Here is a 23,532-nt window from a genome sequence, read left to right on the forward strand (position 1 = left end):
CAGGTTTCAGGAGTCTAAGAAGCAGTCGGCGGCGTTTCAGCAGTACCTCCCTCGCCGGTCACGTGGGGCTGGTCGGCGGCAGCCCCAGCCTGGTCCTTCCGGCACCGCAAGCACAGAAACAGGCGTCGCCACCCGGTCTCCGCGGGCGGGTCCTAAAGGGCCCAGGCGTCGCTCTGGGCCCAAGAAGGAGCGGGCTGACCTGAAGGTCACCCTCGGCTCCAGCAAACGGGCTGCAGCGGAAATCCTGACGGTTTTCAGTCGAGGGGGCGGAGTTCGCCTCACGCTACGGTGCCCGTCCCTCCCCCGCACCACCAGGAGGCCGGGCCGTGGACTCTGCCACAGGATGTGCTTCAGAGCGCGGCCGCCCTCCAGCGGGTGTCTCCCTCCACTTCTGCCCAAAGTCTCGGTACGGATGGGGGGGCCACGCCGCCTCTTTCGAGGTGTCTTCAGCTGCAGGGCCCCGCCCCAGCTGCTCTGAGTGGGTCAGAGGCCAGTCCCGAGGGGCTGGTTCCCCTGAGGAACTTTCTGGCAGCTTGGGAGGTGCTGCCAGGAGTCTCCCGGTGGGTCCTGCGGACCATTGAAGGGGGTTACGCACTGCAGTTCGCGTCCTCTCCTCCCCGTTTCAACGGGGTGTGTCCCACCCTGGTGGGTCCCGAGCAGGCTCTGGTCCTGGAACAGGAAGTGCGCACGCTCCTGGGGAAAGGGGCCATCGAGGTGGTTCCCCCCTCGGTTCGAGGTCAGGCTTCTACAGCCCGTGCCCGTTGTTCAAGAAGGATGGGGGGTTGCGTCCCATTCTGGATCTTCGCTCCTTGAACCGCTCTCTCAGGAGACTCAGGTTCAGGATGCTCACCCTCAAGGGGGTCGTGACGCTTATCAGGTCCGGGGACTGGTTCGTCACTGTAGATCTGAAGGACGCGTACTTTCACATCTCCGTCCTTCCTGCACACAGGAGGTTCCTGAGGTTTGCTTTCGGGGGCGTAGCATACCAATATCGGGTCCTCCCGTTCGGTCTGGCACTCTCACCCCGCACCTTCACGTTGTGCGTCGATGCTGCACTGGCCCCGCTGCGGCTTCAGGGCATCCGCATTGTGAATTACATCGACGATTGGTTGATCATGGCTCCCTCGGAGCACCAGGCGATTCGGCATCGAGATGTCGTCCTCTCCTGCATGAAGGTGCTTGGGTTTCGGCTAAACGCCAGAAAAGCGTGCTTTCTCCTGCACAGAGGACCACCTTTTTGGGCGTGGTATGGGACGCGGCCGGGATGCAGGCACAGTTGTCGCCTGCTCGGGTCGAGGTCATCCTTACGGCCGTCAGGAGGGTGCGGGAAGGCCAGCCACTCACTGTACGGCAGTTCCAGAGGCTGCTAGGGCTCATGGCGGCAGCATCCAGCATAGTTCCGCTCGGGCTCCTGCACATGAGGCCCTCCAGTGGTGGCTCGGGCAGGGGTTCTCCTCAGGGAGACCCGCATCGCACTATCAAGGCCTCGCGGCGTGCCCTGCGAGCCTTGGATGTCTGGAAAGACCGGACATTCCTGTCCCGTGGCCCAGTGTTGGGGGTTCCGTGTCGTCGCGTGACGCCACGACGGACGCCTCACGGGTGGGAGCGGTCATGGGTGGCCACTCCGCCCAGGGTTTGTGGAGCGGCCCACGTCTCTCGTGGCACATAAATTGCCTGGAGATGATGGCGGTGTTTTTGGGGTTAAAACACTTTCTCCCGGACCTGAGAGATCGCCATGTGTTGGTCCGTACGGACAACACAGCGGTAGTCTCCTACATCAACCACCAGGGGGGTCTCCGATCTCGCCCCTTGTACAAGCTAGCAGGCGGTCCTCTTGTGGTCTCAGGACAGGTTCCTGTCCCTGAGAGCCATTTACATCCCGGGTCGGTTGAATGTCAGAGCAGACGCCCTGTCGAGGCAGGGGCCGAGGCCTGGGAATGGCGTCTCCACCCGAGGTGGTGGAGCTGGTATGGCGGAGGTTCTACAGAGCCCAAGTGGATCTTTGCGACCCAGGAGACCTCGCACTGTCCCTCTGGTTCTCTCTCTCACCCAGCCCGTTAGGGCTGGATGCCATGGTGCAGTCGTGGCCGAGGCTACGTCTGTCGCCTTCCCCGATCGCTCTGCTTCCAGGAGTTCTGGAGAGGGTTCGCCGGGAGGGAGTCCGTCTCCTCCTGGTGGCGCCTCGATGGCCGAGCAAGCCGTGGGAGATTCCACCCAGGAGGGATCTTCTCTCTCAGGCGGGCGGGACCCTGGTTCACCCCCGCCCAGAGTTGTGGAGGCTGTGGCTGTGGCCCCTGAAGGCGCGGTTCGTGGCAGCCGGTCTCTCCACCGGGGTAGAGACCCTTCTCCACTCCAGAGCTCCCTCACGAGGAGGTCGTACGCCACACGCTGGCGACTGTTCACGTCTTGGTGCGAGCATCGTGGCCTGGATCCTGTTAACTGCCCGGTTGGGTCCGTTCTGGGGTTCCTACAGGAACAGTTTTCAGCAGGGTTAACCCCCTCGACCCTGAAGGTTTACGTGTCGGCCATCGCGGCATATAGCTCCCGCCTGCGGGCAGTCGCTGGGTAGACACCCACTGGTAACACGTTTCCTCCGTGGCACCCGGAGGCTGCGGCCCGGGACGCGACCCAGAGTGCCTGTCTGGGATCTGGCTGTTGTGCTGGCGGCTCTTTCTGAGCCCCCCTTCGAGCCGTTGGCGATGTGGCCCTTAGGTTTCTGTCGGTTAAGACCACCTTTCTGTTGGCGATTTCCTCCTGAAGAGGATTGGGGATCTGCAGGCTCTGTCCATGGCCCCGTCTCGCCTGGAGTTTGCCCCTGGCATGGCCAAGGTGTTTCTCTACCCGAAACCTGGGTACGTGCCTAAGGTGCCTACGGCTCCCTCACGCCCTGTTGTGTTGCAGGCATTCTGCCCTCCTCCGTTTACTGCCCCCGACCAGTGCGAGCACTGGATACTTACCTCCGCAGGACGAGTCCTTGGAGGAAGTCGAACAGCTGCTTGTCTGCTATGGCCCTAATAAGAAAGGTTTCCGGCCAATAAGCAGACATTGAGCAGATGGGTTGTGGATGCGATTGTGTCGGCTCACGAGTCCTCTGGCCTCCCCGCACCGCTTGGGGTTCGAGCTCACTCCACCCGGAGTGTGGCGGCCTCTACGGCCTGGTCCGCTGGGGTCCCACTCCAGGACATCTGTGACGCGGCGGGTTGGTCCACCCCGCTGACCTTCGTCAGGTTCTCGACCTTGACCTCAGAGCCACCCCGGCTCCTCTGTTTTGCGTGCTGGTGCCGAGGCCCTCACTCTAGGCAGGGTCTGGTCAGTGTGGCGTGATTGGACACTCGTTCCCATAGCGTTTCGACGCAGCTCGAGTTCCTGAAGGGGAACGTCTCTAGGTTACGACCGTAACCCTAGTTCCCCGAGGAACGAGACGCCGCGCCTCCGTGCCACACTTCCTGCATCCCGCGGCGCTTACCTTCTCTCGCAGGAGCTAGCGTCTGGTCCATCTCGCAGCCATTTGTAGCTTCCTGTTTACGCGACGTCGCCCGCTGATGACGTCATGTTCCAAACGCCTATTGGTCAGATTACACACGTGGTTCAGAGCGCGGTCACGCAGGGGTGTTCCCATAGCGTTTCGACGCAGCGTCTCGTTCCCTCGGGGAACTAGGGTTACGGTCGTAACCTAGAGACGGTCTTCATCAACCCAAACCACCAAACACATGCAGCACACAATCTTTAAACTTTATTTAAAGAGATTTACTTTTTTTTTTACAATAAAATTTAATATGTTAATGTACTTGGTAACATTTGTATAGAACAGGAAGTGTCAGTGGTGAATTGCCCTGTAGTCACATTAACAGGCTGGAGTGAGAAGGAGGGGATGTCTTGACTATTTCTGTGTTTTTTTACTTACTTGCCTTTAAAATTTAATAAATATTTTTATACTAATGAATGCAAATGTAAAAAAAATACAATAAATGAAAACATCAAAATACTGAATGTACTGTAAAGAACAATTTATTAATGAATTACCACAGTGATCTGGAGCTGTTCATGATGGAGTGTCACAACAACCACTAGAGGGAGCACAGCAGGGGAAGTCATCAAGTAGGACTTATGCTGCAGGTCTACTGGAGATGTTTTCTCTTCATTAAAAGTCTTCTTTTCCTCATAGTGTCAGCCAATGGCGCATTCTTCAGGAGTTGCACTTTTGTGGTTGGTGCTTCCGAGGTCGCTTAAAGGTCCTACATACGCTTCCAGGTTTGGCAACATCTTGGAATCTGCTCTTCTGGAGAATCTTCTGTTCCATAGACCGTCCCACAATTCTTTTGGTCTACTTTGTAGTGGCTGCTTTTGGATTTTTATTTTTTTTTGGATTACAAGTTTGCCAATCCTCATTGCTCTGTTTGCCTGTTTCTGAATGTTTTTTTTTTTTTTGGACTGGGGTTTGTATCACCTTCTTTGCTCCTTTTGCCGGTTTCACCCTGGACTGCTCTGGTCAGTAACTGTCACATTGTAAAAGAAAAAGCCAAGCAGACTCATCTGTCAGACTGTTCTTCCCAAAAATTATCAAGACCAGGCATAAACTTAGATTGACCAAACACTTAACCACTGAATCACTGTGAGCACATCCATTTTGTGCTGAGTGTAATATCTGTCCATGTGTGTGTACTCTACTCAGAGTAGAATATTTTAGGAAGTATCAGTAGTTTTACTTCAGTATGATATTTCCACACTGTTTCCACCTCAAAAAGAGCCACAGTAGCCTGCAGCAGGACGCAGTACAAAGATGCACATCATGAATGTGGCCAGCAGGTGTCACTATCACACACTGCAATAAAAAGCTTTGAGTAATTCCTAGATGCTGCATTTTTCTACAGCATTTGTAAATATTTGGTCTAGTGGTTAAGATGCAGCGCTCTCACTGCTGCGACCCGGGTTCAATTCCTGGTCAGGGAACCATCCCCAGCCACTCTCAGTGCCGGTCCCAAGCCCGGATAAATTGGGGAAGGTTGCGTTAGGAAGGGCATCCAGTGTAAAACATGCGCCAAATCAAACACGTGCGGAGGATCCGCTGTGGCGACCCCTAACGGGAGAAGCTGAAAGAAAGTTTTTATTTGAAAGCATTTAAAGGTAAATATTGGTTTTATGGCACTATGATACCAGTCACCAGGCAAACAGTTGAAAAAATTAAAGGGGGTCTAAAAAACTTTCTGAATGCACTTTATGCAAAGCTTTGGGTTGTTAAATAAAAAAAAAAAAGTATACATATTTATTTTTAATTTTCTTCTTTTTTTTTTCACAGATCTGCATATTTAAAATATTTATTCCTTAGTTTGCGCCAGCGCAACCAATACCCCAGTGTTCTCAGGTGTTAATGTTTAGCAATAGATTAAATAAAAAGGGAGAAGCGTAACCATGACATCATTCTAAAGCTCTAAGCCTCAAGCAGCGATTTCAGATCACTGTTTTTCAATGGAAAATGTATTTGCTGAATTTGTGTAAGCAGTACACACAAACAACATGCATAAAAATGCAGTACTTAAACAATGATTGTAATAATGAGTCATAAATGCATTTACTGCTAATCCCAGTTTATTCAGAAAAATAATGGTCTATTGAACAACATGCTGTTAAGCATTTTTGCTCCAACCAAACAGTACTGTTGTCATTTAGATGGTTATTTGTTTGTTTTTCCACAGTACTTCAATTGGTGTATTGTTTATATATGTTTTGGAATAATGTTCGCATAAAAAAACACCATCTTGATGGTAAGGAAAACAAATATGGATGGTAGAATATAGTGTTACAAAACAAATGGGACCACCCACAAAAAAACAGTAAAAGAGGCGGAATTTCTGGCTTCAGCATCCACTCTATATGCAGGTGCCGTGACGTTCTGCTCTGCATCACCTATCATTTTGAACCTTTTATTTCCATCCAGTAGCATCATGGAAACTAAATGTTTTATTGCCCATTTGTTTTTATGAGAGAAACGCTTGAAAAGTTTTACATGACTGTAAAACAATAGCTTTTTTCAATATTTAGTTTCATGTATTGAAATATGAAGAAAAAAATGTTTAATGCAGGAAATTTATATTAAAGGTAATTCTTCATCAATAGCTTAATATCTTGTGCAATATCAACTTTGATTGATGGAAAGCTCAAAGTGTCTTCTTTCCAGAGATATCTAAATTGTGTATGTAGCACATTCCTATCAGGAACTGTTAACATTTAAATTTAAGCAGGGCATTTCAGCTGGGAGTCCCAAAAGCTGGTTAGCATATGCTTTACTGTACATGGGTTGAAGTGGAAGATTTCCTGCTTTAAAGCTCTGAACTTCAACCCTATTTAAGATAAATTAGTGTGAATTCTGACTGCACCCCAGGCCTCCTTATCTCACCTACATCAGTACCTAACATTACTACCACTCTCACAGCTAAATCTATCTCCACAAATCTGCACAAGAACACTTCTAAATCTAGTGGAACATTTTTCCAGAAGAGTGGAGAGAATTAGAACAGCAAATGTGGAATGTAATGCTAAAAAAACACATACCATACTTATGACCAGATGTCTGCAAACATATGGCAGTACAATATATATACAATACAATATACTGTCCACTATTCTAATATGTAAAATTAGTTAAAAAAATAAAACCTTATAAGTAGATTCGTACTGTGCTGATTTGATCCTCTTGTCTGAAGCCATGCAGAGCGAGCAGTGTGATAGGAAGACGTATCGCTTATTCTGTTCTGCATAAGCAACATGTATTATTTATATTTCCTCTTTTTTGCTGCATTGCTACAACAGAAATCTGTTTTTTATTTTTATTTATTACTTTATAAATGAAATTTAACTGCAGGTCAGATTCACACTGAATATTTCTGATTTTGGAAAAAGGTTTCCATGCAGGCATTAACAAAAAATAACTTTTAAATTCTAAAGTTTTCAAGAATCAACTACAGCATTATGCTGCTTCTTCATCCTATAGTCCATCCTGGTGCCATTTTGTACACAGAAGTGTTATGTGTCCAACAGACACAAACATTTTTGCTTCTCTTTTTTGCTCTCTGTCTCCTTTTTGTCTTGGCTTTCCTCATCTGCAGGTGCAGGATCCAGTTATTGGTGCAGTTGGAGAATTTGCCGGACCACTCATGGAAGCAGATGTCAGCAAATAGTTGGGGCTTCTAGGTTTAAGCAGGAAAGTGGAAATGTGGAATGTGGAAAGTTCATGCTGTGATTAAAAACCCCTTTCTATAGTGTAATTCCTGAAAAAAATGGCAGGCAAGTGGCACCTGCTGTATTAGTGGACAGGTTAGGATGTACATATACAATTCACCACTTAACTGTTTCTAGTTTATGGATCCTGGCTGTTTGTTTCTTCGTCTCTTCCTACTTTTTTGTACAGAGTCCTGTTTCTAACTATTGTACATATTTGTATTATGGACGGGAAAGTAAATGGAAAGAAAAACTATAACTGGTTCCTTTTCAGGAACGCGAGCTGCGTCAACAACGCTTTGGGAACATCAGGAACACGGTGTCACCCCGCTGGTGAAACGGTGCTTTCCATTGGATGGATTACACACATGATTCAGAGAGTGGACAACGTGGAAGCGTTCCCTCAGGGAACCAGGGTTACATACGTAACCTGGAGATGTTGTTGCTTATGTCCTTTTTCTTCCAGCAAACATAACAAAAACACCAGATGTTAATCCCCAAACCCTACACTTAACATACATTATTAATATCCAATCATCTCACTGACCTATTGTCAATTAATTTAATTAGTTTCAAAATGTTTCTCTGTCTGTTTAATTTTATTAACACTTTTCTATGTTCTATTGTAAATAAAATATGACTTTGAATATTTCAATCATTGCATTCTGGTTTTATTTATTTATTTATTTATTTTACTTTTTTGGAAATGTGGTTATATTTCTGATTCTTGAGCGGCTGAATTATGGCTGATGTGTAGTAAGGATGGTGTGACAAATAAAAGAAAGTGCACAATTTTAGACTTTTATTTATTCTTTATTTAATATTAAAAAAAAAAAAAAAAAAAGCATTTTGCCTTTAAAAAAATCTTGACAGCTCTTCCTTCAGGGTGAATGAGTCACGTGAGAAGGTGGTCATGGAGAGAAACACACCAGTTATAGGATCTAAACACACCAACATTCACCCAGATACTGAAGTAAAAAGAATAAAGAAATATATAAATACATACATTTAAATGAACGAATTTAAATACACACTGCAAATTAACACTCCAGAGTTCACATGATAAACACTACAAACAAAAATAAGAAAAAAAGTAGCAAATGTAATATTGAAATGTAAATATATTTAAGCTTGTGATTAAATATTATATATAAATTGTGTCATACAAATGAGCAAAAGCAATTATTCTAAAGCATATTTCAGGTAACTGATATTATTCTGGACTGTTGGCTGATTTTTCACTCCTTAGTGAAGAAGGAATTTTAGGAAACAAGTTTGTTTTTATTTTGAACAAAGCTAATTGGTTTAAAAATCCAATCCTAAATTTGATTGGTCTTTCAACTGGGTTCTGAGTTAGTGGGCGGAGATTGTTATCTCTATCTAAATATCTCTGACTGACAGCTTACAGTTGAATCCTGGTAATATTTACACTTATACAATATCCTCTTATTCACTTTTTTACATTACATTAATTAAAATCTGTTGGTTTTTACACAGCGAGGGTCCAGAAGACATCAGAAGATCTAAAACTGGATTTATAGTGTAATAATTCTCAGGCTGATTTTGTGACACACAAACTTCAGAAACAACAAACAACATCAGAAACAAACTGATTGTTCGCTGAGGTAAAATCTGAAGTCCTACAGCCCATAATGCAACACGCTGACCAGTAGATGATGAAGTGCCACTGTTCTGTTATGAGCTGCATTTATAAATGAGTCACTGAAGTTTCTAGAAGCTTTAAACTAAAACCAGGTGGAAGTTGGTGATGCTGATGTTGGATAAACAGGTAAATTCTGTTCATTTCATGTTGCTGTAGATCACACTGAGATCCTCAGCATTGGAAGACCTACAGAAAGAGAGTAAATGATCACACTAAGATCCAGCAGAAGATCTTTTCCAGATCTGTTAGATTGAAGGAAACAGAGCAGCTCTTCTCACCTGTCATCAGCACCAGTGCGTGTAAATTTAACACTAGCGTACTGAACCTCGTCCTCCCCAGAGGCAGAAGTGATTGCAGCAGAACTTCCAGCATCCCCGAGATCAACAGCACGCTGGCGTACAACTTTAGCATACAGGACTTCATCCTGTTTGGCCGAGGCTGAACCAGATGCAGCGTTGACTCTATTCACAGCTACATTTTCATAAAAATCCTGAGGAGGAGAGCATGAGATCACAGATCAGAATCAGAATCAGGTTTATTGGCCAAGTTTGTTGACACACACAAGGAATTTGGTTCCAGCTGTTAGTGACTCACATATTACAGACATAAATAACACTATACATTCAGCTTGGACTTTACAAGACAAAACAGACAATGTGACACAATATAGACAGTATGAGTACGAGAGACAGAGAGGTGGCAAACATCTAACTTTATATCACAGCACTGTTAAATTCTGGATTGTGATTGGTCAGAAGGTGTTTATTTATTTTTAATAACAGCAGATCTTTTACTTGTTCTAATGTCAATGCTGAATTTTGTCCTACGAATTTCAAGAGATAAAAAAGTGATTGATTTTTAATGACTTTCCACAACATGTATGTAACTGCAAATGGACAAAAATGATGTTTAATAAAACTTATTGGTGAAAGAGAAATAAAACTCTTGGAAATGTGCTGTTATTGGAATATAATCTTCAACTACAAGAAGGTAACAGTTCCTCTGCCTTATTACATTATGCTGTTGTTTAATATTTTACTGTGAAAGCAGCACATGACATACAAACACAAGTCAACAATTATCTGTACACTTTTTTACCTCTTTCACACTTTGGTCAATTCTTTTATTTTTCCTGCTGATAAACAAAAACAAAAAACAATATTGAACAAAATATCAGCATTGAACAAAATCTGTTCACATTTTTATAACTGTAGTTTTAATTATTTGATAAATGATAAATGATCCTGTATTTTCTCACCTTTTACACAAGATGATGACACCAATGACACAAACACACACAACCCCAACACCCCCAACACCTGCATACACACCTACACTCTGATCTACTGTGTGGAAATATAATGTTATAATGAATCAGTGTTAAATATTATACAGTGTAATTCTGATTTATAGATTTATATCATCTCTCTTACTGGTTATAGTGATGGACACTGCAGCTGATCTCTCAGAGCCGAGTTTATTCTGAACCTCACAGTAGTACAGTCCACTCTGTAGAGCTCTGTAACTCTGTCCTGATCCTACACGTGATGATCCATTCTCCTTAAACCAGGTGTAGGTCTCCACAGGTGGGTTACTGTCACTGCTGCAGGTCAGAGTTACTGAACTTCCCTCCACAATCTCACCAGAGGGACTGATGGACACGTTCTTTGGAGGATCTAAAATCGGTTAATAAGTAAGAAATACAATTATAATAGTTTTATCTTGTATTGCTAGTAAGAAAATATTCAGCTTTAACTTACACAGAACATTCAGAGTTACACTGGTGGAGTTCTGATGCCCGACTTCATTACTGCACATGCACTTGTACTCTCCACTGTCTTCAGAACTGATCTTAGAGATGGTGAAGTTCTTTCCTTTCCCCACTGAAGTTATCCCCTTAAACCAGGTGTAGGTCTCCACAGGTGGGTTTGCATCACTGCTGCAGGTCAGAGTCACTGAACTGCCCTCCACAATCTCACCAGAGAGACTGATAGAGATTCTTTGGAGGATCTAAAGAGTTCCATGATAAGAGTGAAGAAAGCAGTTCAGTGTCATAATTAATGTTTTTGTTATCTTTCATCAAGGCATTTAACCATTTTAGCACAAACCACTCATCAACTTCAAAATTATTTTGAGGATCTTTTTTATTAGGATAAATAATTCACATCTTGTCTCTAAAACTAAAAAATGGGATTCAGTCTAAAGTTTTTTTTTATCATATCAATGTTTCCGAAATGCATAAAACAAAACTAAAAATCCACAACTAACCAAGACAGAAAATCACACAGGTGTAAAATTTCAATCCCATTATACATTTTTGTAGGCAAAGTGTAACATGTGCTTCCTTTCATGTGGGGACGTTTTTAAAACACTCAACAGGACAATGCAATAAGACAGCATTTTAAAGACCAAACTCAGTAAACACATTAATAAAAAAGCAGACTATGTACAGACAAGCACAAGAGTCCAGAATACGAATATTATTATAATAATAATAATAATAATATGAATATAAAACATTTAATTACACGTTAATCGTTTTTCTACTACAGACTATTAAAGAAAAATCTTAACGTGGTTTAATGAGATAAGAGCATTTTTAAAAGACTAAAACTCAACTAAACTGTTTGTACACAATATGATTTATTATTAATGTGTTTACTGAGTTTAGTCTTTTAAAATCTCTGTATTATCACATTAAGCCATGTTAAGCTTTTTCACGTTAGGCGTTTTAGAACGTCCCTTCCATGTGAACTTCTGGACTGTTGGTCAGAAATTTATGTGGCATCTTCAAGTCTACACCATCAAGCAGCACAAAATACATTTACCTTCTCACTGAACTTGTTTTTACAAAATCATTAATCACACACTCAAAGTTACTGTAATTACTAAATGTAAAGTTCCATCAAGGGTTCAGGTGAAGATGTTCAGTCACTCCATAGTGTTTTGTTTAATAGATAAAATTTCAGCTGTGCATCTGTCAGGGATCCACCTGCCACACCCCCTTTGGTGGCTCTCCAGGCATAACCACGCACACCTGGAGCTCGTTGTCACTCATGCCGCCACTCTCTCTGAAGCTCCAGGCCTAACTATGCACACCTGAAGCTCATCATCACTCCACCCCGCTCCTACATAAACCCATCCCTCACATTCACTCCCCGTTCATTATTGAATGTGTTAGACGCTACGTACTGTGTGAATGGGTGCTTTGTTTTATTCTTGGTTTTCCATTCCGTTCGGACTCCACTATACGGTACCGGCTGCGCTTCTTCTCCCCACGCATCCCGGATCAGGACTTGTGTGAGTGCGTGTGTGTTTGTGCACGCGTGTGTGAGTGTTTGTGTATATGTGACCTGTTGAATGTCTTTAAAATGAAGACAAATAGACATGCATAAATAAAGGGTGCATTTTAAATCTGAAGACACGCCCCCTGCTGTGGAGTTGCGCTTTGAGCACACCTGTGCTACGTAATTATGTCGGCGTGTTTGTGGCTTTATAAAAAGCACAGTTGAGTGGGACACTTTGATTTCTTTCTTATCTGTAGGCTGGGTGGCTAGAAAAGGTATTTATTCTTCTACTTTCCTGGTGCTTTCCCCTGGTGAGTCGCTTGTTTTATTTTATTAGTTGCTAATCATGGTCTGAATGTGTTTGTAGGGAGGGGTGCATGAACGCAGGTAGCATAAAGTGATAATAGTTTAACCCCGTTTGTGAGGTAATAACTTTATTGTGGGTTATTTTGGGGAAGGGGGAAACTGTTTGAAATGTTTTTTGTTTTTGTTTTTTTTAGGTACGGCCAAAGAGCGCTAGCTGCTGTTTTGTTTATGTTTTGTATATGCTTTTACACACCGTTTAATAAACCTGAATTAGCTTGTTGGGTTACAGGTTGGACCAAGCGGACGTCGCGGTTGTAAACCGCTGTATTACTGAGTGTTTTAAAAGATTATTCTGCGCAGCGGTTCTGTGCTATGTTTGAGTAAGGACTTGGATATTTATCTCCTGTGCAGATGTATTACATTAACAGACTTGGTATTTTTGCTCCGTGAGCCGCTTGGACGCTTTTTAAATATTAATCGGGAGTTAATTGTTTTTCTCTTTAAAGTGTGTATAAGTGTAAGTACCATTTACATAACTATTTCCACATGTAACTATCTGATGAGCGGTGATTTTTGAGACTTAAACAGAAGGGAAGTTTGTTTGTGTGTTTTGGGTTTATTTTTGGTCTATTCTTGTTTTTTGAGAATTATGCACTGATTTGTTGTGTGCTCTGTCCCTTCTGTTAAAGAGGATGTAATCTAGTCTCTCCGATTGTGGGTAAATAACTGTTAAGCTGTAAATGGTATTTTAAAATATTTTTAAGCATTCTTTTGTTTAATAAATTTGCACTATTTTTGTAAAGTCACATCTGTCTTTAATCCCTTCCGAACCAGCAGGGTCCTTCATACTTTTGTAACTTTTTTTGGTTTAATTATTCTTTTGGGTTCAATCTATTTTCCTGGGTGAATAAATAACCCAGGTGGCGTAGTCGGTTCCTTATTTATTTTTAATACCTTTTAACCAAGGGTTACATATATCTCTCCCTCACTTTTGTCAATAAAACCTGAGCGAGCTGTACTCCGGCTTCCGCCTCCCGTTTTACTCACACCCTGACAGCATCAATATGAATCTGTATGCAGAACACGGTGTGTTTAGGAAGAAAGTACGTGTGGTAACAGAGTGTAAATGGAGGGTGGAGTCAGGAGAAGTGAGTGATAAGGATCCCACACCAGTACGTGTATGTTTTAGTTCATGAAAAGTGAAATCACGAGAATGAACATTAAGATTCCAGTTTGCTTTAAGCTCCATTTCATTATTTTTATTTTGTATTGTTTTACTTTATTAAATACTGAGTTATAAGTAATAATAAAGTAAATAAAACTCACATCTGACACTGAGGTATTGAGCAGGAGATGGGAGATGTTCAGATCCTCTTACAGCACAGTTATAACTGCCTGCATCCTCACTGCTGACCCTCTGCAGGTGGAGTTCGTTGCTCTTGAAGGTGTTTGTGGTTAAATCGTGTGTTTTTGTACCAGATGAATGTTGGATCAGTCAGACTGCAGGTGGTTTTACAGGTCAGATTGACTGATTCTCCCTCTGTCACTTCTGCAGGAGCGATCAGCTGAAGATCTTATACAATGAGAGAAACATTAAATCTGCATCAGTGAATAATCACCTGCTCATTTACCTCAATCACCCCACCTGTGTGTGTGTGTGTGTGTGTGTGTGTGTGTGTGTGTGTGTGTGTGTGTGTGTGTGTGTGTGTGTGTGTGTGTGTGTGTGTGTGTGTGAACAGTGGTAAACTGTCTGCTTTGTGTTTTTTTTTTTTTTTGCTTTCTATGTAATGATAATTAAATTATTATGAACCAGAAATAAATTACAACAAAATCATGTAAATAAATCTCAATATAAATTATTAATTCTAAAGTTTTCTTACATTTACCATGAATTAAACCAGATCTATTTTATTATATCTGATGAAAGTAGTGGATCCTCACTGTTCTCGAGCTGGGGGACGTATAAAGGGACCCTGAAAAGACAGTGAGATGGAGAACTTTTGGCCCCAATTACTGCTGGTTCTCTCCCTTATTCTCTCACTCTAAACAAAGACGGCAGCAGCTGAGAGGATTCCTGCCAGACCCTCGCCGAAGGAGACTGTGACAGAGCCGTCTCAGGAATCACAGCCAAATATATGGAGTACCACCAGAGCGTCTCTCCCCCAAATAAACACACGAGTAAATCCCCGAGTCTGGTGTCTGTGTTCTGCCCGTCGCTTTACTGTTTATTTATTACTTTTATTTATTTGTTTTATTTCAATGTTTACAATTTTTTTTTCCGCTAATTAGAACATTGAGCAGACAATCTTCTGTAAATCATCTGAACTACAAGCAGAACATTTATCAGATCCGCAAGTAAATGTGTGTCTGTGTTTGTAATTTGAGTGAATCAGAGTTTTGTGGTGTTTCATGAAAACAGTAATTCAGTAAAAACATGTTTGAGTTTTAATTCATCTGTTACAAAACTCCTGTAGCTAAAAGGAGATTATGGTCTGAGTGACACATGTAGAGAATAAGATGATTTTATTTACCTGTAACTCTGAGTGTAATTCCAGATTTACCCTGATATTTATCTTTAGTTGTTATGAATCTGAAATAGTACTTGTGTTCATCTGATTTCTTCACATCACTCAGTCTGAGGGAGAAGTGATTCTGTTTATCTCCTAAATACTCCACTCTGCCTGAGTAACCTGATTCATTACTCAGATCAGTCGGCTCTACACCTGGAACTGGGTTTATAAACCAAAACCTGTTTGTCACTTTATTATCTGTTGGATGTGTGTAAGTGGCCTCCATAACCACTGTAGATCCTTTTACAGCACAGAGATGTAGTTTGCTGTATTTCACACTCCATTGATTCCCAAGAGCTCCTGAAACATGACACATGAAAGAGGTGATTAGAGATCATTATCCTGAGCCCCATAAAACACTGAGTTATTTTACAGCTTCTCTTCTCTCCTCTGGAACTCCGGGGCAGAAAAATACAAACTATTCTTTACTACTGGAAGGAAACTGTGCAGGATTTAGACACAGGGGTGTGTTTATTATTATTATTATTATTATTATTATTATTATTATTATTATATTGTTTGTTAATATTAAATTTCAGTCTCTGATCTAAAATCAGCACGAGCCACAACTGACTCACACTTTAATAAAACATTTACCACTGAATAATGTACAGAATACAAATATTTATTATATTTCTATTTCTACACTTTTTGTCATTTTTGCATGAATAATCAAAATGTTATTTCTACAAGGTAAATTGTGATTATGACTATATAATATTTAGCTGGTTGAATATTTCGTGTCTCTGGTGTGTGTAGCTCTGATTTTTATGTAGATGTGCACTGATGCATGATAGCAGATGCAAGAAACTCATGCTCTGACTGCATTCACTTTGTGGTGACTGGCGCTAATATGCTTATGTGTGCACTAAACACTGCTGCAAATGGAGGAAGAGGGTGAATTCTGACAAGGACGAAAATGTAGCACTCACCTGAGATCATCAGGAGGAAGATCAGAAACAATTGAGCACCATTTTGAGGGACATCATTACTAAAGGTTCTAAAGAAAAATGTTTTAAATTAAAAAATTACTGGAAAAAGAAAAAAAATTGCTAAAACCATTGTTTTTTTTTTTATTTCACAAAAATATAAGTTACTCTTGAATTAATTTCAGATGGAAGGAGTCTTCAGTATCAGAGCTTTGTAACAGTCAAATCTGTAAAATATTCAGGACAGAGGCGTTTACACCTATTTTTATAACTGACAGAGAGAAAAAAGGCGCTCTCTCTCTCTCTCTCTCTCTCTCTCTTTCTGTCCATTACACAAAAAAGTGTAAACTCTTCTGTCAATAATAGCTGGTTAATTTATTTATTTTGTTATTTATTTTGTTTAATTTAATTAAATTTTATCAAGTGCACAGTTTGTGTTTATTAAATCACACTTCTCTTAACCACGTTACTTTGAACACATCACAACAATCCAATACTCACAAACCACAAATAAAAAGCTGTTCATGAATTCACTGTTAACAAATTTACCATCATGTTCTAATTTCCATCATCTTAGAATTATCATTAATGTACAGAAGCATTAGACAATCAAAGCTATTGGATGAAAAACAGAAATATAATCACAAATATCTCAATTTTCTAATAGTCTTTCTATTTTTATAGTGTTAGTATATACTCATTGGCCTTCCACACTACATTACTATAGAACTCTTGCCATATTGGCTTTCCACAATACATCACCACAGAGCTAAATGATGACACCAGTGGCCTTCCATAGCCTCAGCTACAACGCTAGATGTTAAAGTTTCTTACTCCAGAACTCTCATTTATCAAAGTGTGTAGAACAATTTGTAATTGTGTGTGGAAGAAACACCAGTACACACTCCAACACTGGTGTTTATCACACGTGTGTACACACAGATGTAACTATATACAGTCATCAATCCTACAGATTCTCTACATGACTCTGTTCCTGCACAAACACATTCATTTACATAAAACAACATCCCCAAATCACCATATACACTAAATAACCTCATTTAAAGTGTGATTTCATGGATATATTTTATTATTTATAATTTTTATTTGTTGTAAATATGTTAATATCTAATCATGTAGTCACATTCAGAGTTTGTAATTTGTTATAAAACAGACACAGTCACAATATCATAATTATAATTTATTAGAATGTTGATTTTATAACTCTGTTTTCTCAGCACTGAGAGTCGATCAGTAAAATGTTAACAAAGGAATAAAGATTGTAAAATGAATCATTTACACTGAAAAAACAACACTGACCCTTTTTATGTTCAGGAAAAGTAGAGATTAAACTAATGAGTGAATTTAATGACTACAAATATAATAAATAGTTTCTCACCGTGTTCCTCGACCTTCATGTACGACGACCAAACAGAGTAAAGAAAAGCGTGAGAATAGAAGGTTGTTTCAGACGAGTTGTTCCTTTTTCCTCTTTCTCTGAATTTGTTGCTGCAACTAAGGAAGTGTTGTTTTCTACAGTAAACATGTCGTGTCTGCATTGTGTATATTATTTTTTATTGTGTCAGTGCAGAAGTGTTAGAAGAAATGGAGAGGTGTTGAAATGAGGCCACTGCATCTTCAACTGTGGAAGTAAAACACACAGCGTGGTCATCATCACCCTAAACCACTAAACACACTCAAGAAACAAACACAAGTGTTGAGCATAGAGTCATGACTTTTATAAAAATGATCAGTTTAATGTTTAGATTTAGTTTGATTGTCATATATAAGTTTATAATTAAGTTTTTCTACACTTCATTGTATCATTGTTTTCAGTATTGTCTTTGTTTTAAGTTGAAAGTTAAAATGCTGATTATGGGAGGAGCCTGTGGGCCTCTGAAGACAGAAACAGCTGATTTTTGCTCCTCAGGATGGAACACAGTGATTATCATAGCAAAAAGAGGAAAGAAAACACAAAGGAGGCAAGTGAAAGGAAGTTTTATTTAAAGTTGAATAGATTTCTGTAGCTTATTACTGAACTGAAGCTTATCAGTCCTGACTTCCTGAAAGTTTTTTCCCCTTTGTGTTTCCTGTATTCCCACGAGATGTCGCCATTGTGTCCCTCTGTCTCTCATTATTTTCCTATTGTTTCCACGTGTCTAATCACTACCGTGTATATTGAAGCTTCACATTTGTCTCTGATTTTCAGTCGTTTTTAGTGATTTTGTTGACGTTATGGTGCCTGTTTTTCATGTCTGTTTTTCTCTGTGTCTAAACCTTTTTCCCTTGTTGTCCTGTGTAAGTCTTTGCTTATTGATTTCTGTTTTGTTTTGCTTTTTCCTAAAGGGGATTTTTCACGTTCTTGACATTTTTTTCCTTTTCATGTTGTGAAATCTTTCATGCTATTTTCTATTGCTGTGTTTTCTGAACATTCTAATTAAAGAATGGATTCTCCAAACTGTCCGAGTCTGTCTCTGTTTTTAGATTCACACCTCCCATTGACAGACTGCTAGAACCCCGACCCTGATATTAACATTTAGAGGAAATGTTTTTGTGGAAAGAGAATTGTAGGCAGTAGCACTACACAATATTCCTCAGTGTGTAGTTGCACAAAATAAACAAATAATTACAAAAATGATAGAAAACAACAAATCACTGGAGTCACTTTTAAAATAAATTTTTGTGTGTTATTTTAATTAGATTAAATTTTTATCTGACATGCTTTTATTTGATTCGCTGACTAGTGTTAAACACTGATCATGCTTTATTACATTTTATTTTATGTTTTTATGGAGACTTTCTCCCTTGTGTTCCCCTGTATTTCCCACCAGATGTCCCCATAGTGTCCCTTCCACCCTTATTATTTTCCAATTGTTTCTTCTTCTTCTTATCCTTCTTCATCTTCTTCTTCTTTTTTCATATGTCTCCATACTATTCTGTCCGTCTTTATGTGCCTCTGTTAAACCAACTACCTGCATGTCGTCCCTTACCACATCCATATTCCTCATCCTTGGTCTTCCTCTTTTCCTCCTTCCTGGTGGCTCCATCCTCAGCATTCTCCTACTGATATACCCCATGTCCATCCTCTGCACGTGTGTAATCCCTCCTGTTCCTACTATTCCTTTAATGGGCAAAATAAGGTGATTGTACTTGTGTGTGTGTATGTGTGTCTGTGCATGCATTTAAGTAAATACATAAATAACCAATAACAGGTTTGTATAAAATATAAGGTTTTAAATTATGTTTGTTTTAAGTGCTTTGTTTATTACGAAATAAATAAGGAGGAGAGAACGAAGCGGCGTCAAATTTCAAATTTCTAGAACCGGCCCTAATTTAGATCCTTTGCAAAAACATTTGAAAATTAGCTCAGATGCCTCCCATTTCTCTTGATCATTGCTGAGATGTTTCTACACCTAGATTGGCTTCTACCTTGAAAAAAAATTGATGGATTGGACATGATTTGGAAAGACACACACCTCTCTATAGAAGGCCTCCCAGCTCACAATGCAGATCAATATAAAAGCCAAGCCAAAAAGTGATTGACAGACAGTGATGCTGCAATGAGTTGTTTAATGTGTTATAAGTGGCATGGTGCTTCAAGAGCGGATTTCCTGAAGATGAAGATTATGCCCACTATTGTGGAGATCAAGCGTGAATCACAGAAGCTGCTTGACAGGTTTTGGAAAGAAGACTTCCAGAAGAAGCAGGGATGCAGGGAGCGCTGTATTGCTGTGCAAGCAAACTATTTTGAAGGTGATAGTGTGTAAATGTAGATAAAAAGCAAAGAATTTATTGTGAACAGAGCGAGTCTCAAAACTTTTTGGTACCACCTCATATAGAAAGTTTAAAACCTTTCCTTAGAGCAAAACCTTAGGAAGCCTGAGACATTCACAAACCCTCTGACATTTGCAAAGTTGTCCCTAAGCCCCTACTATGTTGTATTGGCTGGTTGCTTAGGTTGTTGACGTTATGGTGCCTGTTTTTCATGTCTGTTTTCTCTGTGTCTAAACCTTTTTCCCTTGTTGTCCTGTGTAAGTCTTTGCTTATTGATTTCTGTTTTGTTTTGCTTTTTCCTAAAGGGGATTTTTCACGTTCTTGACATTTTTTCCTTTTCATGTTGTGAAATATTTCATGCTATTTTCTATTGCTGTGTTTTCTGAACATTCTAATTAAAGAATGGATTCTCCAAACTGTCCGAGTCTGTCTCTGTTTTTAGATTCACACCTCCATTTGACAGACTGCTAGAACCTCGACCCTGATATTAATATTTAGAGGAAATGTTTTTGTGGAAAGAGAATTGTAGGCAGTAGCACTACACAATATTCCTCAGTGTGTAGTTGCACAAAATAAACAAATAATTACAAAAATGATAGAAAACAACAAATCACTGGAGTCACTTTTAAAATCAATTTTTGTGTGTTATTTTAATGTAATTTAATTTTATCTGACATGCTTTTATTTGATTCGCTGACCAGTGTAAAACACTGATCATGCTTTATTACATTTTATTTTATGTTTTTGTGGAGACTTTCTCCCTTGTCTTCCCCTGTATTTCCCACCAGATGTCGCCATAGTGTCCCTTATTATTTTCCAATTGTTTCTTCTTCTTCTTATCCTTCTTAATCTTCTTCTTCTTCTTTTTTCATCTGTCTCCATACTATTCCGTTCTTCTTTATGTGCCTCTGTTAAACCAACTACCTGCATGTCTTCCCTCACCACATCCATAATCCTCGTCCTTGGCTTTCCTCTTTTCCTCCTTCCTGGTGGCTCCATCCTCAGCATTCTCCTGCTGATGTACCCCATGTCCCTCCTCTGCACGTGTCTAATCCGTCCTGTTCCTACTATTCCCTTAATGGTCAAAATGAGGTGGTTGTACTTGTGTGTGTGCGTGTGTATGTGTGTCTGTGCATGCATTTAAGTAAATACATAAATAACTAATAACAGGTTTGCATGAAATAAAAGGTTTTAAATTATTTTTGTTTTAAGTGCTTTGCTTACGAAATAAATAAGGAGGAGAGAACAAAGCGGTGTCAAATTTCAAATCTCTAGAACCGGCCCTAATTTAGATCCTTTGCAACAACATTTAAAAATTAGCTCAGATGCCTCCCATTTCTCTTGATCATTGCTGAGATGTTTCTACACCTAGATTGGCTTCTACCTTGAAAAAAAGTTGATTGATTGGACATGTTTTGGAAAGACACACACCTCTCTATAGAAGGCCTCCAAGCTCCCAATGCAGATCAATATAAAAACCAAGCCAAAAAGCGAGTGACAGACAGTGATGCTGCAATGAGTTGTTTAAGGTCTTATGAGTGGCATGGTGCTTCAAGAGCGGATTTCCTGAAGATGAAGATCCAGCCCACCATTGTGAAGATCAAGCATGAATCACAGAAGCTGCTCGACAGGTTTTGGAAAGAAGACTTCCAGGAGAAGCAGGGATTCAGGGAGCGCTGTATTGCAGTGCAAGCGGACTATTTTGAAGGTGATAGTGTGTAAACGTAGATAAAAAACAAAGAATTTCTTGTAAACAGAGCGAGTCTCAAAACTTTTTGGTACCACCTCATATAGAAAGTTTAAAGTCTTTCCTTAGAGCAAAACCTTAGGAATCCTGAGACATTCACAAACCATCTGACATTTGCAAAGTTGTCCCTAAGCCCCTACTATGTTGTATTGGCTGGTTGCTTAGGGTTGTTGCCATGTAGGATGGTGAACCTTCAGCCCAGTCTGAAGTCCCGAACGCTGTGGAACAGTTTTTAATTGAGAATATCTTTATAAGCAAAGCATTCTTTGAGGAGGAAGAGAAATTGATTTGATCTTGGACATACTTAAAAATTATTTTCCATAAAAGCTAGACATGGTAAGGGGGTTGGCCAACCCCAAAGCTAGCTAGCGTGTCTCAGACCAGGAAAGGGTTTGTTCACCACTTCCAGACCAGTGAATACAAGCGGTACCACTGGATTTCAGCCTCTGGGGGGCGCTGCACATTATAAGTCTGCATCTCTTTTGAGTAGGTTGTATTTTATTTAAAATTTTAAGGGTTTTGTCATGTTTTTAGACAAATATTACTTTTGAACTGCTTTAGATGATGTAGGTGACAGAGTTACACTTGTAGTGTAGAGGTTTGGAGGTTGCTTTAGTAAAACGGTTTTTACCCTCCATATATAAAATTCCTCTCTCTGTAATGCCACACATTGTTATATTGCATTTTTGTATAGTATTGATGTTTTCTGGATAATTTCTAGATAATTAATCACAAACACATAATTAAAAATAATGATTCTGTTCTGTTCTGTGAGGTTCAGCAGAAATCACTCACTAAGTATCGTGTTTTATACGTTTTTTTAGAGTAAAAATTAATCAACATGTTTATGAAGCTTTGGCTGGTTAAAGTAACTTTACTGTGATATATATAAAAGCACTTTATTCTGGTCAGAGACACAGTGAGTCAGGAGTCAATTCCAGGAACACTGAGTGTGAATCTGTTTCAATAAACTTGTAACTCATCAAAATTTACTAAAACATAAAAAAGCACAGGATTTTATTTTTGATTTTGTTTATAGCAGTTACTAATTTAGATCCATTAGCACAGAAACATTAGCTGCTTTATAAGACAAACCTACAGTTTAGAGAATGTAATGCATCATAAAGATCAGTAATATTAGCAGGCTAGCCTGTTGCTAACAAAACACACGCTATTATTATGTAGATAGTTACAGGAATAGCAAGAGGAATTAAATATTTTGGTTGGTAACACTAACTCCACTACATGTTATCACCCTGTCACTATTTTACTATAACACACACACACACACACACACACACACACACACACACACACACACACACACACACACAGTTTTCTTCCTTACTAAATGCAATTTACATTCAGAACTTCAGTCGAGCTTCAATCATTTTCTCATTTCAAATATTCTTAATAAAATGTGATCATTGATAAATTTAAACAGCTGACTGAAACAGTTCCAACCTTCTGGCTGCAGAACAAAAGTATTTCAAACATGGCTATAAAATAATGAAAGCTGCTTTAACTGGCTGTAAGTTGCTGATGTTTCTGGTGTAAAGAAGTGATTCAGGTTCTCCACTCAGTGAGGAGTTCTCTCTGTTCATCAGCTGTTTCAGGACTCAATTTCTTCATCATGTTTCTGAAAGTGTGTAAGACAAAAAAGACACAGGAACATCAGAAATGTGTGTTGAAGTAGAACTCTCACATCTTCAGATGAAAAGAAGTCATAAAACCAGATATTAAACTAACAATTGTTTTCAGTGGAACAACAAAAAATCACCGCCATAAAGGTTAAATCCCACAAAGCTACTGATCCCAGAATTGTGTTTGGTGAATGTGAAGAAGACCAAACTTCCCAAAAGGATCAATAACATCACAGTGTGAAGGTGAGAAGCCTAAAAAGAAATGCCAAACTGGAACATCAGAAAAGTCAAAAGCTGCTTTTTTTACTTGTCGTACTTTTACAGCAGAGTGAAACTCTTTCTTCGCATATTCCAGTGATGTTACGAAGCTGGGATGTATGGTGCAGGGTCAACCATTA

The 23,532-nt window shown here is 40.3% G+C and overlaps 1 protein-coding gene across 1 annotated transcript in view; it reads right to left on the bottom strand.

Annotated features, from left to right (window-relative positions):
* Window positions 1-23,532, bottom strand: part of LOC124378579 — a 161,038-nt gene that overhangs the window by 127,203 nt on the left and 10,303 nt on the right. The window contains 12 exon segments of the mRNA XM_046838309.1: window positions 47-474; window positions 851-905; window positions 1,024-1,190; window positions 1,234-1,454; window positions 9,042-9,064; window positions 9,157-9,368; window positions 9,977-10,013; window positions 10,137-10,224; window positions 10,312-10,554; window positions 10,639-10,877; window positions 10,879-10,888; window positions 15,289-15,341. Coding sequence (XP_046694265.1) covers window positions 47-474; window positions 851-905; window positions 1,024-1,190; window positions 1,234-1,454; window positions 9,042-9,064; window positions 9,157-9,368; window positions 9,977-10,013; window positions 10,137-10,224; window positions 10,312-10,554; window positions 10,639-10,877; window positions 10,879-10,888; window positions 15,289-15,341 — 1,776 coding nt within the window.

Source organism: Silurus meridionalis, chromosome 24, assembly GCF_014805685.1.
Source record: "Silurus meridionalis isolate SWU-2019-XX chromosome 24, ASM1480568v1, whole genome shotgun sequence".
Classification (NCBI taxonomy): Eukaryota; Metazoa; Chordata; class Actinopteri; order Siluriformes; family Siluridae; genus Silurus; species Silurus meridionalis.